The sequence below is a fragment of the Caretta caretta genome, chromosome 4, assembly GCF_965140235.1.
Source record: "Caretta caretta isolate rCarCar2 chromosome 4, rCarCar1.hap1, whole genome shotgun sequence".
In the NCBI taxonomy this organism is placed as follows: domain Eukaryota; kingdom Metazoa; phylum Chordata; order Testudines; family Cheloniidae; genus Caretta; species Caretta caretta.
Genome location: NC_134209.1, coordinates 144,136,679 through 144,158,084, shown reverse-complemented (window position 1 = coordinate 144,158,084; position 21,406 = coordinate 144,136,679). Strand labels below are relative to the sequence as shown.

The window sequence follows — 21,406 nt, the reverse complement described above, 5'->3', positions numbered from 1 at the left end:
CAAATCATGTGCTCCTCCGCACCTGTTGGCTTTCTCCCAGCTCTTAGTTTAAAAACTCCTCTACCACTTTTTTAATTTTACATGCCGGCAATCTGATTCTGTTTTAGTTTAGGTGGAGACCATCCTCTATAGGCTTCTCCATCACAAACCCAACTATCTATATTTCTAATAATTGAAACCAGCATCACTTTTACCTGTCTGTTTCTAATAACAGGGATCCCCTCCCTCAAAGAGGTATCCTCAGTGCGAAAAGAAATCATGACTTAATCTGGAGGTAGGGTCCCAACTATGCGATTGTTTCGCTCCACTCTACCTTGATGTTCTCTTTTCCTGAGACTTTAATCTTCCTCAGTAGCACAGAGGCTGTCAGACTTGTGGGGGTGGGACCTCTCTACTTTGTCCCAGAAAGTCTTTTGTATGTTTCTCTCTGTCTCCCTTATCTCTTCCAGTTCAGACGCTCTGGTTTCCAGAGCCCCGTATGAGGTCTCTGAGGGCCATGAGCTGCTTGCATTGAATGCACACATATGCCATTTGCCCAAAAGGCAGGTAATTATGCATGGAGCATCCAGTGCCATAAACTTGGTAGCCTCCCGCTCTGATGCTGGACTTTTGCCTGTGTTATTTTAGCTCTTACTGGATTATTTTTGTTTGTTTTTTTGTTTTGAGGGGGAGTTTATTGGCCTAAATTTAGAGACTGTTTATTAGTTGTATCTGGCTCTCATGCTCCCTGTCTAAACTCCCTCACAAAACTCCCCTGTTTGCTGCTCCTGTTCACTAGCTCCTCTGGTCACTTAGGAGCTGACTTTTCAAACCCTGGTTCTCCCTGACATAGCAACACTGCCTTGTCATGCTAATTTAAATATAAGACAAAATATTGAATTTGTACTTTGGAACCGGTCACTTTGGTACAGAAATCTCTACTACAGATCCAGTTAAACTTCATTTGAATATTAAGTGTTCTGTTGTGATAATTTTAATTACTGTTTGTTTAATAGAAGGTTAAAAAAATATTTTTAGGAGTGTGTTTTCAATTGTATTAAGCAAGCTGAGATCTCTCTATATACCAAACCCTGGACCTTGATTAACACTGTTTAATGTTGCACAGTGACTGGATTATGTTAACCTTTGACTAGTATATTCCATCTAAATTAATACAACAATTCACAACTAAATAACTGGAACATTCTTTTAAATCTAGATATGTCATTGCTGACAGTCTTTGGAATAAAGCATTATGAAGATTCATAAGTAGTAGTAACTCATTCAAGTATCCTCTCACTTTCCTGCTGTTGGACAAATGGGTTTTGCAAGTTTAAAATCCTTCCTCATACTAAGCCAAACCTTGCATTAAAATGCACTTGGAAATCCTGCACTTTCCTGTACGGGGAAAATCCCACTTCCCATCCCACAACTAGCTTTGGAGGAACCTGAAGGCAGTGGAGCCAATGTTGTTCTGCTGCACACATGAGATAAGATGTTTGGAACTCCATCCAGGATGTAGTCGGAAACCCGTATGTGCTGTAGTTGCCAATTCCCAAGACCAATGCATGAGAGGATCATTTGGGGTTTGGGAAGGAGTGTATTGCCTACACTCAGGTTTCTGCAGATGGATTAAAAACAGGGACTTAAATGTCAACCAGACGAAAGGTGTCTCGAGGGGCACCTAAAAAAGGTAATAATTTTTTTAGAAGTTGGCTATGCCTTCTTTCTTTCACTGTTTCCTCATCTATAAAATGAGTATAGTACTTACTGTACCTAAGTTATTGCACAGGAATACTGTGAAGCTTAATTGTAAGTCTGTGTTTCGCTTGTGATTGCCAGTTTGGCTGTGTAGCCACACAGCAACCGCTACTACCTCAGGACAGAAAGGGGGGCAATCATCCAGTTACCAGCAGCTTTCCTTTAAAGATGGATATGTGGTCATTTTGTGTTATGAGTATTTGTGATTCATCTTAGGATGATGTCATATTTGGAAATGGGAGAGGGAAGATCCCATAGGAGGATTTTTCATAAGGTGAAATTTCTTGAATCTCTTTGGTTCAGAAATATTGTCCACAGCATTAATGCAGCTTAGTAGTTTTCTTTCATATAGTTCATTCTGCTTGATATGCAGTATAAGCTGTTATCTGTCATTTTGCTTCCTAAGAGTTAGTTTTGTTCTCTCTCTTTTTACTCTTACAAACAATTTTTATGAGTCTCTGTTATGAGTTTTGGCAGTTTTTTGAAGATCTAACAAACTCTGTCTTTGTTAGTCTGGCTGCAAAATAGAGACAGTAAGAGAAATAAACTATTGGAATCTTCATGTATGCGCTTAGACTGTGCATTCGTTACTTAACACCCTAGGTGCTTAGCACACAAATTACACTAACAATAATTAGGCCTAACCGTAAAGGAAGGAGGTCCCAGTGGGAATTCTTCAATGAGAATACCAAAGCCTCTCCTGCACATTGTTTGTATTGTCTTCTGGGGAATTTTGTCTTCAGAGGTTGCTTTGAATGCTGTTTTAGTGGTCATAAAGACAATGGAAGTAAGGTTTGACTGCACATTAGGAACATTCGCACATGAGTCCGTACACTGGAGATAAAGTTGGAGCAAACTGAAAATCTTTTAGCAATAGTGGATGCATGTTAAGATAAAATATGATCTTAAATCCTATTAATTCCCTTTTTACTACAGTAGTTAAAAAAGTTGTGAGAGTTATAGATTATGGAAAACCAAGTCACAAGTACTGTAGATATAGCAGGTTTCAGAGTAGCGGCCATGAAAGTCTGTAGCCGCAAAAAGAACAGGAGTACTTGTGGCACCTTAGAGACTAACCAATTTATTTGAGCATAAGCTTTCGTGAGCTACAGCTCAGCTCACGAAAGCTTATGCTCAAATAAATTGGTTAGTCTCTAAGGTGCCACAAGTACTCCTTTTCTTTTTGTGTCCTGGATGGAAACTGTAGGCATGTAGGTAAGTATAGCGGTCAGTAGGTTTCCAGTATAGGGTGGTGTTTATGTGACCATCGTTTATTAGCACAGTTGTGTCTGCTTGTGTGGATTGGTCTAGGCTGAGGTTGATGGTGGGATGGAAATTGTTGAAATCATGGTGGAATTCCTCAAGGGCTTCTTTTCCATGGATCCAGATGATGAAGATGTCATCAATGTAGCGCAAGTAGAGTAGGGGCGTTAGGGGATGAGAGCTAAGGAAGCATTGTTCTAAGTCAACCATAAAAATGTTGGCACACTGTGGGGCCATGCGGGTACACACAGCAGTGCTGCTGACTTGAAGGTATATATTGTCCCCAAATGTGAAATAGTTGTGGGTGCAGACAAAGTCACAAAGGTCACGAAAGCTTGTGCTCAAATGAATTTGATAGTCTCTAAGGTGCCACAAGTACTCCTGTTCTTTTTGTAGATATAGCAGGATATTTGGGATTCAGATGGATAATAGTGAATTCAAAAAGGCAACTAGAATATGGCATTTGACTTCATCTCTTGCTGAGTTAGGGGATGATTCTTTTCACCCAGTGCAGTTATAATATGGTTCCAGTTTGCGGTATAGATGGGGCCTTAACAATGTTCCATAAATGGACTCATTTACTTTTAAACACTCTGAGAGCCTTAAAAATTGTCAACTGTTGGTTTTGTTTTTAGAGAGGGCCACAGATCAGTAATCTCAGTAATGAATTTTTCTTTATAATTGCACTTACTTCCAGAATGTCGTTTTGCTCTCATTGCCTGAATTGGGAAGATGGTATGTTCTGATTTTCTCCTTGTTTTCCAGTTGACAGCAATGAGCAGTTTTTCATAAGTGCTGTCATTGCTCTTGATGGCAATTCATGATATCATGACAATTTTTTGCAGATTGGACAGCTTGTTCAAATATATTTTTTAAAGCCCTCTCACCAGCAAACGGCTCTTCTGAAAACTCTTTATTTGACACTGCTTTGATCCAATCCATTTTAAGCCTTGCAACAGATCCCCAACTTGAGTACTGCTTTATATTCAAATTAGCATTGCAAGAGACTTTTAATTACACATTCTTTTGAATGATCATACAAAATTAGGATCCATTGAAATCAACGAGCATTTTCATGTAAGTGTAAAATTATTCATGTTCATAAGTGTTTACAGAAATAGATCTTTTAACAAGGAAATAGCATCTCCCTGACTGTACGTGTGTGGGATCGTGTACTTTTTCTCCACCCCACTATGCCAGTGTCCTCTGTTCTTCTTTGAGTAGTTGTATATATCCATTCCCCAAGATGAGTGCTCCCCTCATGCATTGGTACCAGAGGTAGGGTCAGCAACTCCTGTGCCCTAGTATTTCTTGTGCTCCAAGCCAAAGGTATAAAGGGCAGAAACACATCACCCATCCTTCAGTTTCTTCTTACCATTGGTGGCGTTCATTTCTTTAGCAAACATGCCATTTTTAGTTGTTAGCTGGTTAATGGCACTCACTTTTTGGTCCTTGAACCTCCTTTTCTTTTCTTCACCAATTGTCCACATTCAGTGGACTCTGGGAGAGCCTGTGCCAACATCCCCTGGCTACAAAACCTTCTCTGGGTTGTAGCCCATAGAACTAGATTAAAGGTATTTTATGTTGCATGAACACAAGACACCTACAGCCCTACCCTCTGTAAGATATTTAACTTAAGTAGTTATCATAAGGCTTTGAGGCCAATGAGCCTTAGGATAAGCAAGTTACACAGCAATGACCCTGAGTTATTGGGGAACTGTCGCATTTAGGGGATTTTTGTACAGAATGAAACCATATAACTGCAGGAATATGAACTGATACCAGATTTTGGATATTTTAGGATAGGAGCATCTGCAAAAGTATAACCACAACTTGTGTTGGCAATGAATTGACATATGTGATATAGAGTTGAGATCATTAATATACTACCCTATAGGTTAAGGGCACCTCATAATTATTAGAGTGAGGAAGTTACTTATGGACAAAGGAGACCAGGTATCCATATGAATATTCATGACAGTCACCAGGCCCTGTAATTGGCCAAACCACCATGTAAGCTTTGAGATCTTGACCATCAGACTCGCTTAAAATGCTGGAGTTAGGATAGGACCCTCGCGCAACACCAACTGTCTCCCACCAACCACTACGTTTACATGATAAGGCTGTGAGTATGTGTTAGAGATAGTGCTGGATACCGTCTTCATTCTTCACTGCAGCTATATTCTCCTTTGGGTTGGAACATTTGAATTTTTACTAATTATGCTAATAAGAGTATTTAAAGCTTTGCTTCACCCTCAGCAAGTGTGTCGCTTGCATGCCAAGGTTTCCAACCAGATATAGAATTTAATTTTGTTGTGCCTGCTTCTGCCACTGGAACCTTTTAAACCTTAGAATTGTAATCAGTGACTAATTGGAAATTCTTAAAAAATCAATATAATCAATAACCAGTCAATGAATCATGCATCAGGGTATCATAAACCAATGCCTGTCAGTGTCCCACACTCTTACTGCCTGAAGTTCTTGAGTGAGGGTCATATTAGGCACAGGTTTTTGATTTGCTGGGCCTTCAAGACAAGAAATAAGATGCAGAGAGAAGAACGCCTCAGGTACATCTTCATGGATGCCACTCTTCTGTGTCCAGCAGTACTCCTCCCTCCCCCATCTCCCAGCCCTACCTGGGGATAGCGCCAGGAGGAGAGCCTCTCTGCCAGGACAGTCTCAAAGAGGTATAAGTGCATGGAGCACCCTTGGCCGCCGAAGCCAAAGAAGAGGTTGATTTGTATATCCTCAAAGTACTTGGCACTCGTCAACTGCAAAGTTAGCTGCTCTAGTACCAAAGGTAGAGCACCCTCTTTGGCCTGCTGCTCCATGGTACCTCATCCTAGTGGCTCGACCAGGCTAGAGCCAGTGACTCTAGTTCCCATGTTGGGACCATCGAGTCTGGCTACTTCCTTGGCATGCATGCTGAAGCTGTTGCCTCAGGCTCACAGTGGAGCAAAGGCCCATTTTAGTACCGGTTGCCTCAGAAGCATACACAGCTGTGCAGGATCTGCTGAGCCTCTCTGTACTGCTCTTGGTGATTATTCAGGTTGATAGTACCTTGTCAGGCTTGTCACATGTGGTGCCCATGTTTTTTTCAATGTTGGGATCTGCAACAGTGCCTGTGGCTTCAGGTCTGGCAGCACTTCCAGCAATCTCGGTGCCAGCTCTGAGTTCAGTGGTAACCACTCTGCCACAAGGCACAGTAGAGATATCTAGGAAGCCCATGGTGTTGGCTCCGGAACTACAAGCCCATGTAGATCATGGTCCCAATGTCTTGTTGTGCCATCTGGTACTGCTCCATCCTGGCTTTTGGAGTACTATATTCCTCAGAGTCTGAAAGGGGTTCCTAAGTCTTCTACTCCAAAGTCAGTACCAGGCAACCACTACACTGAAGGATGAAGTTTCTCCATGAGGTAACAATCTACTGCTCAATGTCAGTACTGAGCTTCTGCGGTGCGAAGAACAGTGGCACCGCCTGTTGCCGGCTTCAGACAGACCTCCAGCATCAACAGTGCAAGACCAGCCTCAGGAGGGTTCTAACCTGCCTCCTCTGAACACCTAGTCCTCTTCGCCACATAAGGCCCTTGTACCAGAGTCTTTTCTGGTACCAGATGATTTTGAATCTTGTCAGGATCTCCTAAAAAGGATGGCTATATCTGTGGGAATACAGATGGAGCTTGTGGAGAAAAATCCTCACAATCTCATGGACATATTATACCTCGCTATGTCAGGGAAGGTTGCTCTCCCTAGAAAGAGGCAATTATGCTGCCTATAAAAGCCTTAGGGCAAACTCCCACATCCCTAATACTGGTAGCACTGTGCATGGAACACAAATACCAAATTCCTTCACAAGAGTACAATTTTTATCAGCACACCCCACTAGGCACCCTGGGGGCAGGGGCAGTGGCTGTCAACGAATGACACAGCCAAAGTAGAGTGAAAGCTACTCCCAAAGACAAAGATGCCCCCCACCCCCAATGATATTTCTAGCAGAGAGATATATTCAGCTGCAGGGTTACCACTGTGCATAGTGAATCATTAAGCCCTTTTGCCCTGTTATGATTATTCCACTTGGGCTGAGTTGATCAAATTCCTCTACAAGCTGCCAGAAGACTCCATGGTTCTTGTTTCAAGGCCTTTCACAATTGAACTCATGCCTATATCTTTGCAATAATCTCTTTTCCATCTCCTGTCTTTGTCATACTTCCTCTCCACCCAAACTATATGAAAAACCATTCCCTTCATCTCCTTCCATACTTACCTCCATACCTTCATCCACCATTGCCTTAATCCTTTTCTCCAAGTGCTGTCTTAAAACATTCTTTTCCCCACAATGCCTATAAATAAGGCTACATTTTAGTCATGGGTATTTTTAGTAAAAGCCATGGACAGGTCACTGACAGTAAATTTAAATTCACGGCCCATGACCTGTCCATTTGTCAAGGCTGATTCCTCACTCTGGCACTTCGAGTGCAGAAGGTGGGGGCCTGCAAGGATTTTAAGAATTAATACTTGCCACTCCAGGCTTGTATTAAACTCCTAAGGTTACAGCTTTTCTCTGACCTTGGCGTGGTAAATGCTGCCACCACCCAAGTGAAAAACTTCCACTTGCAGATCCTGGGAAAATTCACTTGGGAAGTTTTCCCTGAGGCCGCTTGGCTTTTCCACCCCTCCCTCGGGGAAGCCAAGAAAGAAAACAAATGAAAAGGAAACCCAGATGTTGCCACCAGCTAATTGAAAAACATATGCACAGACCGTTTTAGATACAAAACCAATCAGGTTTTTTAAAAAGGTAAATTTTATTTAAAAAGAAGAAAGGGAACTCATCTGGAAAATCAGACTCTTGCTAGATGTTATAGAGCAACTGAAAAAGGGTTAAACACTAGGAATGGCTTCCTGGGGTCCAGCTTAACATTACAAAAGAAAACAAAAATAGCCAAGCTTAGCACAGAGGAAATCCACAAGCCAAAATAAAGAAATAAACATTCCCTGTCCCAATGAATCCTTCTAGGTATGGAAGATGATTTTTCATACCTGGTTCAAACTTTACACAGCATTCCTGCTGCCCCTGTCTCTTCCGCCAAGAGAGATCAACCCAGAGACAAAGGGAAAGCTTTTTTTCCCATTTTAAAAAGTTCTAGCCTTCCCATTGGCTTTTTTGGTCAGGTGCCTACTCCCTTTTCTTTACCTGGGGGACTCTTTAACCCTTTACAAGTAAAGCAAGCAGCCACCAAGAGGGACTTGATAGCTAACTGACTGTCTGGGTGTCCATAAAAGGGAGCTACCCCCACCCTTTCACTTATCACACCATGAGTTTTACTATATACTCCTGATGAAAACTTGGGGGAGGGGTGGGCAGTGGATGCTGATGGGGTGGCCCGGGGGGCACTGCTGGTACTCAGGGGTAGCACAGCCCAGGGGGTCGCCGCGGGTGGTTGGGAAGCATGGGCGCCGCAGATGCTGGGGGGGGGCATCGTGGGTGCTCAGAGGGGGTGGGGGGTTGGTGGGGCTGGGGCAGGTTCTCTACCTGACTCCTGGGAAGCGGCAACCTCCAGTTCCTAGCTCCATGTGCTGCTTCTGCTTCACCCCAAGCCCCGGTTCTGCAGCTCCCATTGGCTGGGAACCATGGCCAATGGGAGCTGTGGGGGCAGTGCCTACAGGCAGAGACAGCATGTGGAGCTAGGAGCTGAGGGAGGGGAGTTCCTGTAGCCCTTCCAGGGAGCACCCCCCCAGGTAAGCACCGCCCTGTACCTCACTCCCCAGCCCTGAGCCCCCACCCCCATAATCCTGCTGTTGGGGGCGGGGGGGGGGGCAAGACTGCCCCAGCAGCAGCCACTGCAACTGGCCCAGGGGCTGCCCGAGCTGCTCAGGTGCCTCCTCAGCCAGCCGCATGGGCTGCTGCAGAAGTCACAGAGGTCACGAAAAGTAACGGAATCTGTGACCTCCATTACAAACACAGAGCCTTACCTATGAACTCTCATCCTTCATTCTAAAAGATGTAGTCTTTGTAGAGAGACAAGGCGGGTGAGGTAACATAATTTGTTGGACAAACATCTGTTGGTGAAAGAGACAATCTTTTGAACTCCACAGAACTCTTCTTCAGATCTGGTTTCAGTAGTCTGTTAAGCACCTTGAACACTTTTGGCACAATAATAATAATAATACATATAATAATAAGGGATGTTATTACATTATCCAGACACTAAACAAAATAAAAAAATGATTGATAGATAACGTGGTTGAAGTTTAACAAATAATAATAAATACCATAAATACTATACATCCTGTAAGCAGAGGACTTTGTCCTCCATGTTTTAAGTCTCTAACAAGTAGCTTAAAGAGAGAGTTCTGTCAAGTCCATTGGGAGAAGTATCTTAAGTGAAACAAGTGTAGATTGGGGTCAGGGGGGAGGACTGGAGAAGTGGGTTCATTACAGGGCTGAATATACAGGTAATTGTAATGGCATAAAAACTCTATCAACAGGATTGATAGCTGTGGGGAGAAGATCAGATCAGGATCTCTGTCCATATGAACGAGGAATGGGGACCCAGAACAAATGAGTGGTAGAAAGTTGGGAGATAGTTGGAGTGGGAGCTGGTCAAGAAATAATGTAGAAATGGCAGGGAAAGTTGGGAGCAGAGAGAGAGTGGATTGGTGAGTCTGCACAGAAGGTGGTGATTTACATGATAGTAGGATAGGAGCCCTTCACAGGGGAAAGACAGCTACAATGGGAGTAGATTAGAAAGTCTGTTTATGGAAGGAAATTTTGCATATTTTGGTTGGCGTCAACCTAATGAATCTCTGACTCTGTCCATCCGCATAAAAGGAGGTGAGTTTTTTATGTTTCCTACAGCTCTCCAATAGCAGCTTCTCTAACCTTATGGTGAATATCTCTGCAGGTGACTATTCAACAGTTTGTCTTGGTATCTTATTCCTCTAATTCTGCAGCAGGGGGGCTGCAATAGAAACAGAAGAGATTTATACAATGGGAGAAAAACAGTAAGGAGTGTAGTCTGTGTAGAGAAGGTTGCTGAGTAGTCTGCCAAATACATAGCTACTTCCTGTGTAGCTTGTTGTATTTGACCTGATCATCCCAGGTTATTTTGAGATTCTAAAACATTTTGCACAGAACTCCTCTCTTCAGCAACCTACTACTCCAAAATCAAAACCAAAACCAAAAACTAAATTCCTTTCTGGCTAGCAACAGTTAATTTGTTCAGGGAATTGTTTGTTTTTCTGGATGGTATAAATGTAAAACATTTTGTGTAATCAAAATTATTTTATTGTATTGTAGGTGAAACAATGAGAATTGCCTCTTCAGAGTTTGCTGATGATCCATGTTCTTCCGTGAAACGAGGCACCATGGTGCGGGCTGCTCGGGCCTTGCTGTCGGCTGTTACTCGCTTACTCATCCTGGCTGATATGGCTGATGTCATGAGGCTTTTGTCCCACCTGAAAATTGTATGACTTTTTAAAATTTTCTACACTGTTTTCTTCATTTAAGATGTGTTGAAATTATAAACAAAAGTCCAAGTTTCACAAGTTTTCTATTGTCTTTGTAGTTGCTGTTCTTGTGGAAGCACTAAAGTGGAACTAGAATATAATACATTTCTACTTTTTAGACCCTTATATGTTCAATCTAAATGAATTAATGTGTTGGAGTTAAAATCAGCATCGCTAGGTACTTCTGATAGATTGTACTTGTACTGCTGTTGTGTACCATGCTGGACTAAAAGTCACATTTAAATCACAGTGAAGCTCATGCCAGTGGTTTAATAATCCACAGTAGTTGTAGAGTATTGCTATCTTGTGGCAGAATTTAAGTACTACAGTTTTGTTGTGCCGTGTAAGTTAGGTGCTTCTATATGACTACTGAATGTATCACAAGGGAGGAACATTGATTGGGATTAGAAGCAGGGTAAGTGTCTAATTAGTATTCAAAAATGAAAAAAAAAAATAGCAGAGAGGACATGTAGATTTGCAAATGAATTGCTGTAGATTTGTATTCTGCTTTTGATGCTGTCTATCTACCTGTCTGTAAAGGCATACAGTGTTTTGTAATTGTCACTAACCAGTTTAATGATTGATTTTTCTCTTGGTCTTTATCACATGGCCAGCTTTTGCTAATCTGGAGGAGGGAGAAGAAAAAGGAGGGGGGGAACCAACCACTGCCCTAGGTGTAAAAATGCATATACATAATGTTTAAAACCTTGTTTATTGATAGATGGCCCAAAAGGTACTCCCCCACCCCTATTTTGGTAAATTTTAGATATTGTTCTCTTGCAGAGATATGAGAACCTTTAGCCTGGAATGAGATTGTAGAAACAAATTTTAATCCTTTGAAAACAGACTCTACAATGAAAAATGGCAAACGCTTTTCTGTACAAATGCTAGAAAGCACTGCCCTAAAGAATGCAGTGCTATCGTAGTAAAATGTCAGCACATTGTCCCGTGATTACATGCTGTGTAAGCAGTGTGACTCTCGAATATGCCTTCATTTTTTCAACTTAATAATGAACAACATTCTAATTCAGATAATGCTTTGTCAGTAGAGACTTTCTAACTCTTAATTTTAGCAGTAAGAGGACTCCTATGTGTACACGACAGTTCAAATTCTTATTCAGACCATTTCAAAGGTGAAGAGGTCATTTGTTCTTGTATCTGAGCAGAAGCCAGAATTTTTTGACTTTCTGTGTTGATAAGTTCCTTTGTTGGAAGTAGTATGATACACTGCTTAGAGTAGCATTCTCCAAATGATCTTTTGTAAGTGGGCGCTGTTTAGTAATGTTCTCATATCATTTTTGTCTCTGTGGATTCTCAAGGCAGCATACATCAACATAGTCTGTAGCTTTTGCAAATCATCCAAGAAATTATTTCAAAGAACCTTCAGCCTTATTTTTATGTATTTTTGTCTCCTGTGCTTTTTGTTAAGTGTGTTTAAGCACTTGAAAGTTTAACTTTGCATTTGATCATTTTGCATTATTTACAGCTTTAAAAGAACACTAGTTATTTTTATTTTCCAAGAGAGCAGGGCAATGCAAATATTTGCATCTTATTATTATTTTATATTATTTTTGAGACCAAGGTAGCTTTAGGCCACTTTTTGGCATTAAAAGGCCAAAGATTGATGGTGGTAGTTGTCACACTTGGAACAGCATTAATATTAACTTGCAACTAATGTACAAAGACCAATTTATAATATGTAATTTTCACTTCAGGTACTCTGAAAATTAATGAATTAAAATCACTTTGCATTGTCAGAGTTATATGAGGTGATTTATCCAACACGCACCCTAAAATGTACTATAATCAGTTCTAATTTAAATCATGTCAAGGCAGTGAGTTGCACTTCAGTCTTTATGGAGAGAAGTGCATTTTAATCAATTTGTGAATGTACGTAGGTGCTCTTCAGAAAGATTGTTAATCACTTTATCATATCATTTACTGTTAGCATTAATATTAAAATATGTATGTAAATACCTATATATTTATAATCACTGTTTAATCGTAACAATATATGCATATTCATTTAAACATATTTATTTGAAGAACAAGTATATTCTCAAATGTGACTGTGAAAAATATCAGTTTAGGAATCCATATTCAAAGATTTTCAATAGCTTCCATATACAATTTTGTCATTTTAAAATTTCACTTCTACCCCTACAATCTCAACCCGAGACTTGAAAGTCATACTGCATTATTTGTTACTTGCATGTCATTGCCAATCCTGCATATTTTTCATTCTGAACTTACTTAGTTCTGCTGATAATATATGAGCATAAGTAAAATCTAGTTATCGTTCCCTGTGATATATTGACTCTTAAATAGTAGTTGGAGTTAAAAAAGTAGCACAATCTTATTAAGAACTACAATGACCCCATAAAGTTAATTGAAATTGGCCTTATCTTTTTTTATTTTATAAATCCATTTGTTTTCTCCACTTTACTTCATTGGGCCATTGGGGGTCTTACTGAACGTGGAAACTGGAGCTGTTTGCAATGTTAGATGGAACTGCGCCTCCCAGACATTTCTGGGGAAGAGAAACAATTCCTTTCTCATAAGTAAATTGGATACCACACTGGGTTTAAAATGAAGTCCTTCTCATTATTGTTTTGTACATCCCATTACTTCCCCTTCCCACTCACCCACTTAAATTGTGCCATGATTTTATCAGGCTTTAAAGACGTTGGTTTTAGCTTGAGCAGTTTCAGTTGAATAAACACTGAGCTAAGGTCAAAAATAGGTGGGAAAAGGTAAGATGGTAATCGGAATCATGTCAATTTAAGGACCAATATCTTGTGACTCACTGACTCTTGAAATAACTGATATATATTGTGACAAAGTTCCTCCTCTGCCTTGGTGGGTCCTCTGCTTTTTGGCGGATTTGCTTGCCTCAGAGATTCATGGCAGCCCTCAGTTTGGCCACTTTCATGGCTCAAATCAGCCAGTCACTCAGCTAACCTCATCACTGGCCAGCATGGGGAAAAGGAAGAAGAACAATCCCCACAGTCTCTGCTGATCCACCAAGTGGGTCGGGGAACAGATCAGAGACCTTCCCTTCTGGTGGAACACACAGTCCAGGTCAACGCCTCCTGTGTCTGATCAGGAGTTGGGAGGTTTTGGCGGGAACCCAGGCCTGCCCTCTACTCTGGGTTCCAGCCCAGGGCCCTGTGGATTGCAGCTGTCTAGAGTGTCTCCTGTAACAGCTGCATGACAGCTACATCTCCCTGGGCTACTTCCCCAAGGCCTCCTCCCAACACCTTCTTTATCCTCACCACAGGACCTTACTCCTGGTGTCTGATAATGTTTGTACTCCTCAGTCCTCCAGCAGTATGCTTTCCCACTCTCAGCTGCTAGTGCCTCTTGCTTCCAGCTCTTCGCACACACCCCTCACTGACTGAAGTGAGGTCCTTTTTAAACGAGGAGCCCTGATTAGCCTTAATTGATTCTAGCAGCTTCCCAATTGGCTCTAGATGTCCTAATTAGCCTGCCTGCCTTAATTGGTTCTAGCAAGTTCCTGAGTGTTCTGGAATAGTCCCTGTTATCTTACCTAGGGAAAAGGGACCTGCTTAATCTGGGACTAATGCATCTACTTTTGACCAATTCTCAGCTTTGCATCCCTACATTACTTTGTATCCTTGATGTCCTTGGTGTTTGGCAGATATTGAACAGTGATATAGTCACCTATCCCTTAATTAGGCTAATTAACAGATAGACCAAGGTGCTTTCAGCATTGCAGCATCCTGGGCCACTCGAGACAATCAGAAGATTTGTTGCATAAGAAGATGTTTTTATAGCAACTTTTCTGGCCATAACCATGTTTCAATAAAATAAAATAAATAAAAATAGTCACTGAGCTATAACAAAGGTATAACTTACATAGCTCAAGTTATTGTAGAAATAATACATGTAGGCCCTTTTGTCCCAAAGGATCTTAAATAGCTTTACAAAGTAGGCACAGAAATCAAATGTATTGTTTCTTACAGTTCCCAATAAGGATGGTGCAATAGGGGCTTTATTGGAAGGGAGAAATGCCTGATGAGGTGATGCAGAAATAACTCAAGTACTTGGAATTATAACAGTTTATCTATCAGCTGCTTGTAACCTAGTTGTTCTGATATTGGCCTAGTAATAATTGTTGAGTTGAATTGAATTGTAATGCTGCACTCCAACCCAAACCTATGCCTAGATTTTACTTGGTAAATGTCAGACACCATCCACATGCCCAAAAGGAGTTTGTACGGATCTGGGGAACTTCATGTGGAGAGAGGGCCAGCAAGTGGGGTGTGGGGCTAGGGTGTTATATGCACATTTTCATGTTTCCCTGGCAAACAGTGGTGAATCTGCTCTCCCCTTTAACAGAACAGGATTACAGTATGCAAGGGGAGACCTTGGCAATTGCCAGGGAGACAGAGTGGGAAACAGAATGGCACAGGTTCTATGAGCCAGACCCTCTGCTCATTACATTGGAGGCAATCTCCCACCCATCCTGATGGAATGATCCAAGGAAACATCACTTCCTAGATAGGATTCCACCCTGTGGAGGCAAACTGGCTCTGTGTTACTTCACTGGAGCTATTATTCTTCTGAAAATAGAAATAAAACATTGTTAAATAAGATATTTAAGCTTTCACCTGAAATGTAAAGATAAATAATATTAATGAATTACAATCAATTCACACCAATGGCTAATGACCTATTATGTGCTTTCTAAATGTACTTTGTTTTTTTAATAAAGATTTTCAAAAATATGTGCTCAGACTTATTTAGGCACCTAAATACGTTGCCTGATTTTAAATGTGAAGAATAGCCAGCAGCTCTCATTGATTTAAAAATTACTACTGCTTGGGATTAATTTAAAATATTTATCTGGTCTCTCATCAGCACCAGCTCCCCTGCCTCCTCCTCCCCCTCCCCCCAGAGGCCTGAGGCTAGCACACCCACCCACACCCACGGGGCGGGTGGAAGGGGGTGTAGGGCACCAAAATGGCTAGGGACGGCCCTGCTATCATAATAAAAAATGTAGGCAATGTAGTTTCAACCATGTCAGTCCCAGGATGTTAGAGAGACAAGGTGGGTGAGGTAAAATCTTTTATTGGACCAACTTTGTTGGTGAGAGAGACAAACTTTCGAGCCACACAGAGCTCTTCTTCAGGACTGGGAAATGAAGCATCACAGCAACATACAAAGTGGAACAGATTGTTTAGCATAAGTAAGTTATTAGCACATATTGTTAGGGACCATTTCCACAGACCAGGGCATGCCGACTCAAAGTGGCACCAGACCCTGCCAAAACAACAGATGCAAAACTTGCAGATATATCCCCACTGCTACAATAAGCAACACCCCCCCACACACAACACACCTTTCAAGATGCATGTATCCTACACATGCCTATTGCAACATGTGCTATACCTCATCTAGTGCAATAAATGCCACAGTAACAAAAATGTGGGTGAAACCAAACAATCGCTTTGCTCTGAAATTCACTCACAAAAGGAAAATAATTAAAGATAAAAAATATCGTATCCCCTGTAGAAGAAGACTTTTCATAAAGCAATCATTCTATATCTGACCTTTCAGTCCTCATCCTCAAAGGAAATCTCCACAACACTTTCAAAAGACAAGCCTGGGAGCTTAAATTCATTACTCTGCTAGACACCAAAAATTCTGGACTGAACAGACAAACTGGATTTATGGTTTATTACAACAATCTGTAACCCAGTAACCCCCTCTTTTTCTCCTGTGACTGCACAGGTTATAATGGGCCACTGTACCTTGAATGATCCCTTACAATATGTGCTAACAACTTATGCCAGACAATCTGTTCCACTTTGCATTTTGCTGGGAATTCCTTTCCCAGACCTGAAGAAGAACTCTGTGGGTATATCTACACAGCAAAGAAAAATCCGTGGCTGGCTCATGCCAGCTGACTCAGACTTGGGCTGCGAGGCTGTTTTCATTGCTGTGTAGATTTTCGGATTTGCGCTGGAGCTCATGCTCTGGGATTCTGTAGGGTGGGAGAGTCCCAGAGCGTGGACTCCAGCCCAAGCCCAGAAGTCTACACCACAATGAAACAGCCCCACAGCCGAGCCCTGCAACTCCGAGTTGGTTGGCATAGGCCAGCTGCGGATCTTTCTTTGCTGGGTAGACATACCTGTGCGGCTCGAAAACTTGAGGGTTAGTATTTCAAATGGTGGTAGATAAATAGCAGGAACAAATTAGACCATACAATATAGTTTTCATACTAATTTTGTGAGCTGTCATGGCAGTTAGGATTTGAACATCATTGTTCAGTTTATGGGTAAGAAATGAGATGATGCAGGCCCAGATTGATTTGACCACAAAAGCAAAGTGCAGCTTGTAACTGTTAGATGTAGCATAACACCTCCAGAAAACAGCTATGGATTTAAATTTCCAGCCAGAATATTTCTCTGCAGAACTTGGTGAGCCTGATTCTCCATGGCCTTACACCTTGTGCAGCCATTTATCTTTGTGTAAAGTGGGTGCAAAACGTGACAGACGGAATATTATCCACTCGGACTGGTGCTAACTTTTTACATTCACTTTGCAAGGTAAAAATAACACAATGTACAAGTTAGTGGTGAGGCAGACCCTGTATATTTTAAACCCTGTCTAAATTAATTAGATGCCTGCTCTTGTTATTGATGTTGATGAGGTGCCAGAGACTTTACAGAGAGCAAGATGGAGTTCTAAATCCTTTCTTAGGAACCAGTCCCTGTTGGAATTAAATAACCTTTCCTCTGAAAAAGGACGGTTCATGTGTCTGCTGTTAACAGCATGTCCAGATTGACAACACCTATTGTTCCAGTTAAATATTTCATTAATTCAACTTGATACAGATAGATCTACATTCACTGTTTCAACCCTTCTGCTGGGAATTTCACTCATCTCTCAAATGACAGAACAAGTTCACAAAATTCCACTGCCCCACTTGCTCCCAGGGCAGGTAATTTTATTTCCTGGATGAATAAAGTATTTTAAATCTTTTCATTATAATCGTAACGGTAAGCAGCTTTTATGCTGAAGCTGGTAAGTTTGTGATAGCTGTACTAAGTGGGCACTTGGTAATACTTCTAGGATTTTCATATCTTTACCTCTTTTGCTGAACGAATTTGAATCACTATGGAGAGTGTGTTTTTTCTGTTAAGTTCTGCTCTTTATGTAAAAGTAAATGCAACAGTTCTGATAACAGTAGAAAAAATAGAAAACGAAGCGCCAAACTACTTCTTATGCCATAGTTACTATTCCATGTTGGGCCGCCTCCTGTTTTAACTACATTCTAAAAGATGCTATGTTAGCTATGTAATATAGGGTAATCTACAAATTTAGTTTCAACGGCAAGTTTAATTTTCTTTGCTTTAGATTTGTTCCCATAAGCTGTAAATAGCCTTAGGCCCCGTCTAGACTAGAGACCTTACAGTGGCCCAGCTGTACCGATGCAGATGCTCCGCTGTAAGATCTCCCGTGTGGCTGTTCTGTGCCAACATAATTAAACGAGTGGTGGTAGCTATGCCAACGGGAGTCTATGTCTACCAGTGGCATAGCACTGTCCACACCGGCACTTCTGTCAGCGTGACTTATGTCTCTCACAGGGGTGTTTTTTCACAACCCTGAGTGACGTAAGTTGTACTAACAAAAGTCCTAGAGGAGACATACTCTTAGTTTTCACAGAAAGCCTATACTGCACATACACCATTAGGAAATTTTTCTCTCTGTTTACAATTGGAGGGTCATACACTTAATAACTTCTGTTGACTAGGCTTATTTCACATGTCACGGGATCCTTACAACCCTCCATTCCACCCCACAAGTTCCTTGTGTGCCACCGTCCTATCCCTCTCTATTTCAGGGACTCCCTGCAACTCCCCCCAATTTTCCCTTGCCAGGGGTTCTGTGCGCCCCTTTCTTCCATATCAGAGTCTCTCAATCTGTCCTGCACCAGGCGTTGTGTATGCCCTCCCCCGCTGTCCTCCTCCCACTATTCCAGGGTCCTTCATTCCCACCCTTTCCTCTGTGCTGGGGGCTCCATGTGTGCCTCCATTTCCCACTTCCCCCAGGCCAGGGTCCTCCAATCTCGGCTTTGCCAGATTTCCCCCTCTCCTTACCTGGGTCCCCAGTTTTCCTCCCATGTCAGAAGATGGGTGCTAGTCCCCAGGTCTCCCTCACCTTGCCCCCATCGTAGTTATTAGTTTTCGTTCAGTCTGGGAGAGAAGTCATTCACGGTGTCAACTTATTAAACTCCATGGGGAGGATAGGCAGAGCTTGGATATGGGTATTGTTTTCTTGGGTGGCATTAATGGTACCATCGTCCAGTTGTTTGCTCTATAGACAGATGCAGATCTGATTGCAGCTGTGGCTTTGCTAATCAGATGATACAGGCTCCTTGTGCCCCCTACTTTTCTCCTTTTGGTTTTCCACTTTCCCCCCAAATCAGTAGAGTTCAGACTATTGATGCCTAGAATATCCTCTAAAATTTTGTAGTGGATTGGGTATGGTATTCATAAGTTATTGCATTACAGACAGACAAACATGCAGACACACAACAGAGAAATTACATACAGTTGAATATAGGTCCTTGGCAAGCTTGGCCAATAAAAAAGAAAAGACACAGATATTAAACATGTTTAATGTAGGAAGTATATCTGAATAAGATAGTGTCTAAACTAATGCCTGTTATATGAGGTATACATTATAGTGGCATGCAAAGAAGGAGAAGTAATACAGAACAACATTAAGAGAACTGTACATTGGTGTAACTGAGAGTCAAATTTGCCTATGAGAAACTGGGGCATAAAATGATTAGTGACTTGGTCAAGGTGGGAAAAATGACAGAGAGATTAAAACTCTAATAAATTTCATATATTATTTTAGGTAGAAGAAGCACTGGAAGCTGTGAAGAACGCAACAAATGAGCAAGACCTAGCAAATCGGTTTAAAGAATTTGGGAAAGAGATGGTGAAACTTAACTATGTGGCTGCTAGAAGACAACAGGTGGGTAAATTGTAAACCAGTGGGTATGAAAATTCAGCCATATAAAATAACCTGGGTTTTTATCATGTTAAAAGAAATGTTGTTTCTGCTTTGCATCATCAGATTTGTCAATAATTATTATATCATTACCTATATCTTAAGCTTATTAATTTTCCAATGCACAGTTGCCTTTTTTTAGAAGTGATTTTTTTTTAAAAAAGGAAAATCTTAAAAAACAATGCTTCAGTTAAGAATGGCTTAAAGAATAAGAGAGCAAATGACCAAGGAAATTACGTTATCTAGTGGTTACTTCAGTCCAGGTCAGTAGAGACTGGAGGTCACTATCTGATTATTGTGTGGTGGTCTACATGAAGTGTTCTTTATAAAGAAAATATTTTCTTTACAAAAATGTTTTGACAGATTTTCAAAAATGAATGTCTAAAATTAAGCTTCTAAATTCATATTTAGGCACCTAAATAAGTTGTTAGGGCTAATTCCCCACTCTGGCACTTTGAGTGCAGAAGGTGGGGGACCGCAAGGATTCTAAAGATTAATACTGGCCACTCCAGGCTTGTATTAAACTCTCAAGGTTAAACCAACCAAGTGCAGAACCACTTTGAGAGCCCAGGAAGGTGCACTTGGGTATTCCTTCCCGTGGGGCACCCTCAAGCCCTTTCACCGCCCCTCCAGGGAAGGGCTAAGAAAGAAAAACAAAGGAAATCAGCTGTTGCCACCAACTAATTAAACAACATGTGCACAACCCTCTTAGGACACAAAAATCCAATTCTGCTGTTTAAAAGGGTAAATTTTATTAAAAAGAAAGAAAGAAAATACATCTGGGAACTCAGGCCATTGCTAGATTTTAAAAAAAACAACTGCAAGGATTCAGCCCCAAGAATAGCTTTCTTGAGGTCCAGTTTAAAGGTTACAAGCAAAACAAAAGCACCTGGGGTTAGCACAGAGGAATCCACATGCCATAAAGAAATAAAAGGAATAAACCTAATTGCGTCTCCCTAGACATTTCCTGATCTACTTACATATGTGGGGTTTTAAATGAGTAGTTTCTAGGTATGATACGGATGATTTTTCATACCTGGCCCAAGCGCCTTACAGCATAGCTCTGCCCTATCCCCTCTCTCCGGGAGAACAACCACAGACAGACAAAAGGGGAGTCATTTTTCAATTTTAAAAAAGTTCTAGCCTTCCCATTGGCTCTTTTGGCCAGGTGCCCACTCCCTTCCTTTTACGTATGCATAGCAGTGAGACTTTTACAGGTAGAGTGATTAGAGAACAGCTTCTAAGAGGGATTTTATAGCTACTGGCTGCCTAGCTTTCCATAAAAGGGAGCTACCCCCCTTTCTTCATTTATCACATCAGTGCTCTAATTTCTAAAACACCCAACAACTCAACTCAAATTATAAACACTAGTAAAGGAAATCAAAGGGAGTTGGTAGGACCTTACTCTCCTGAAAATTATCCCACATATTTAGGTGCCTAACGTTAGATACAATTTTTTTTAATTGCCTTATTTTTTACAAGGAAAAGTTGTTCATATGGATGGAGGTCTCTGGTAGTCTAATGTAATAGAAGTCTTTCCATTTCAGAAGGAACAGGAATTTATTCTGATGCTCACAAACAACATTGTTAGTTTTCAGATGATTAAAAAGATAATTTAATTTTTTTGTATTAACAAAGAAATAAAAAAAATAGAAGACCTGAAAGTGACAAAAATGATTCAGCATCCAAAATTACGTATGTTTGTGCATAAGGTCAGACTTTTCCCTTTTAGAGCCCACACAAAGCTGATGATTATTGCAACCTTGGGTACTTATAGGGGCAGACCTTATAGGGTCTCACTGTTATGCATTCCCTTCCACTCAGCATATAGCTTTCACCTAAGCAG

The 21,406-nt window shown here is 41.2% G+C and overlaps 1 protein-coding gene across 3 annotated transcripts in view; it reads left to right on the top strand.

The window, feature by feature from the left end:
- The window catches only part of CTNNA2 (catenin alpha 2), an 803,547-nt gene that overhangs the window by 195,231 nt on the left and 586,910 nt on the right, over positions 1–21,406 (top strand). For all 3 annotated transcript variants that reach the window (XM_048846332.2, XM_048846333.2, XM_048846330.2), the window contains 2 exons: positions 10,301–10,467; positions 19,405–19,524. In XM_048846332.2, the coding sequence (XP_048702289.1) occupies positions 10,301–10,467; positions 19,405–19,524 (287 nt within the window). The remainder of the gene's footprint in view (positions 1–10,300; positions 10,468–19,404; positions 19,525–21,406) is intronic.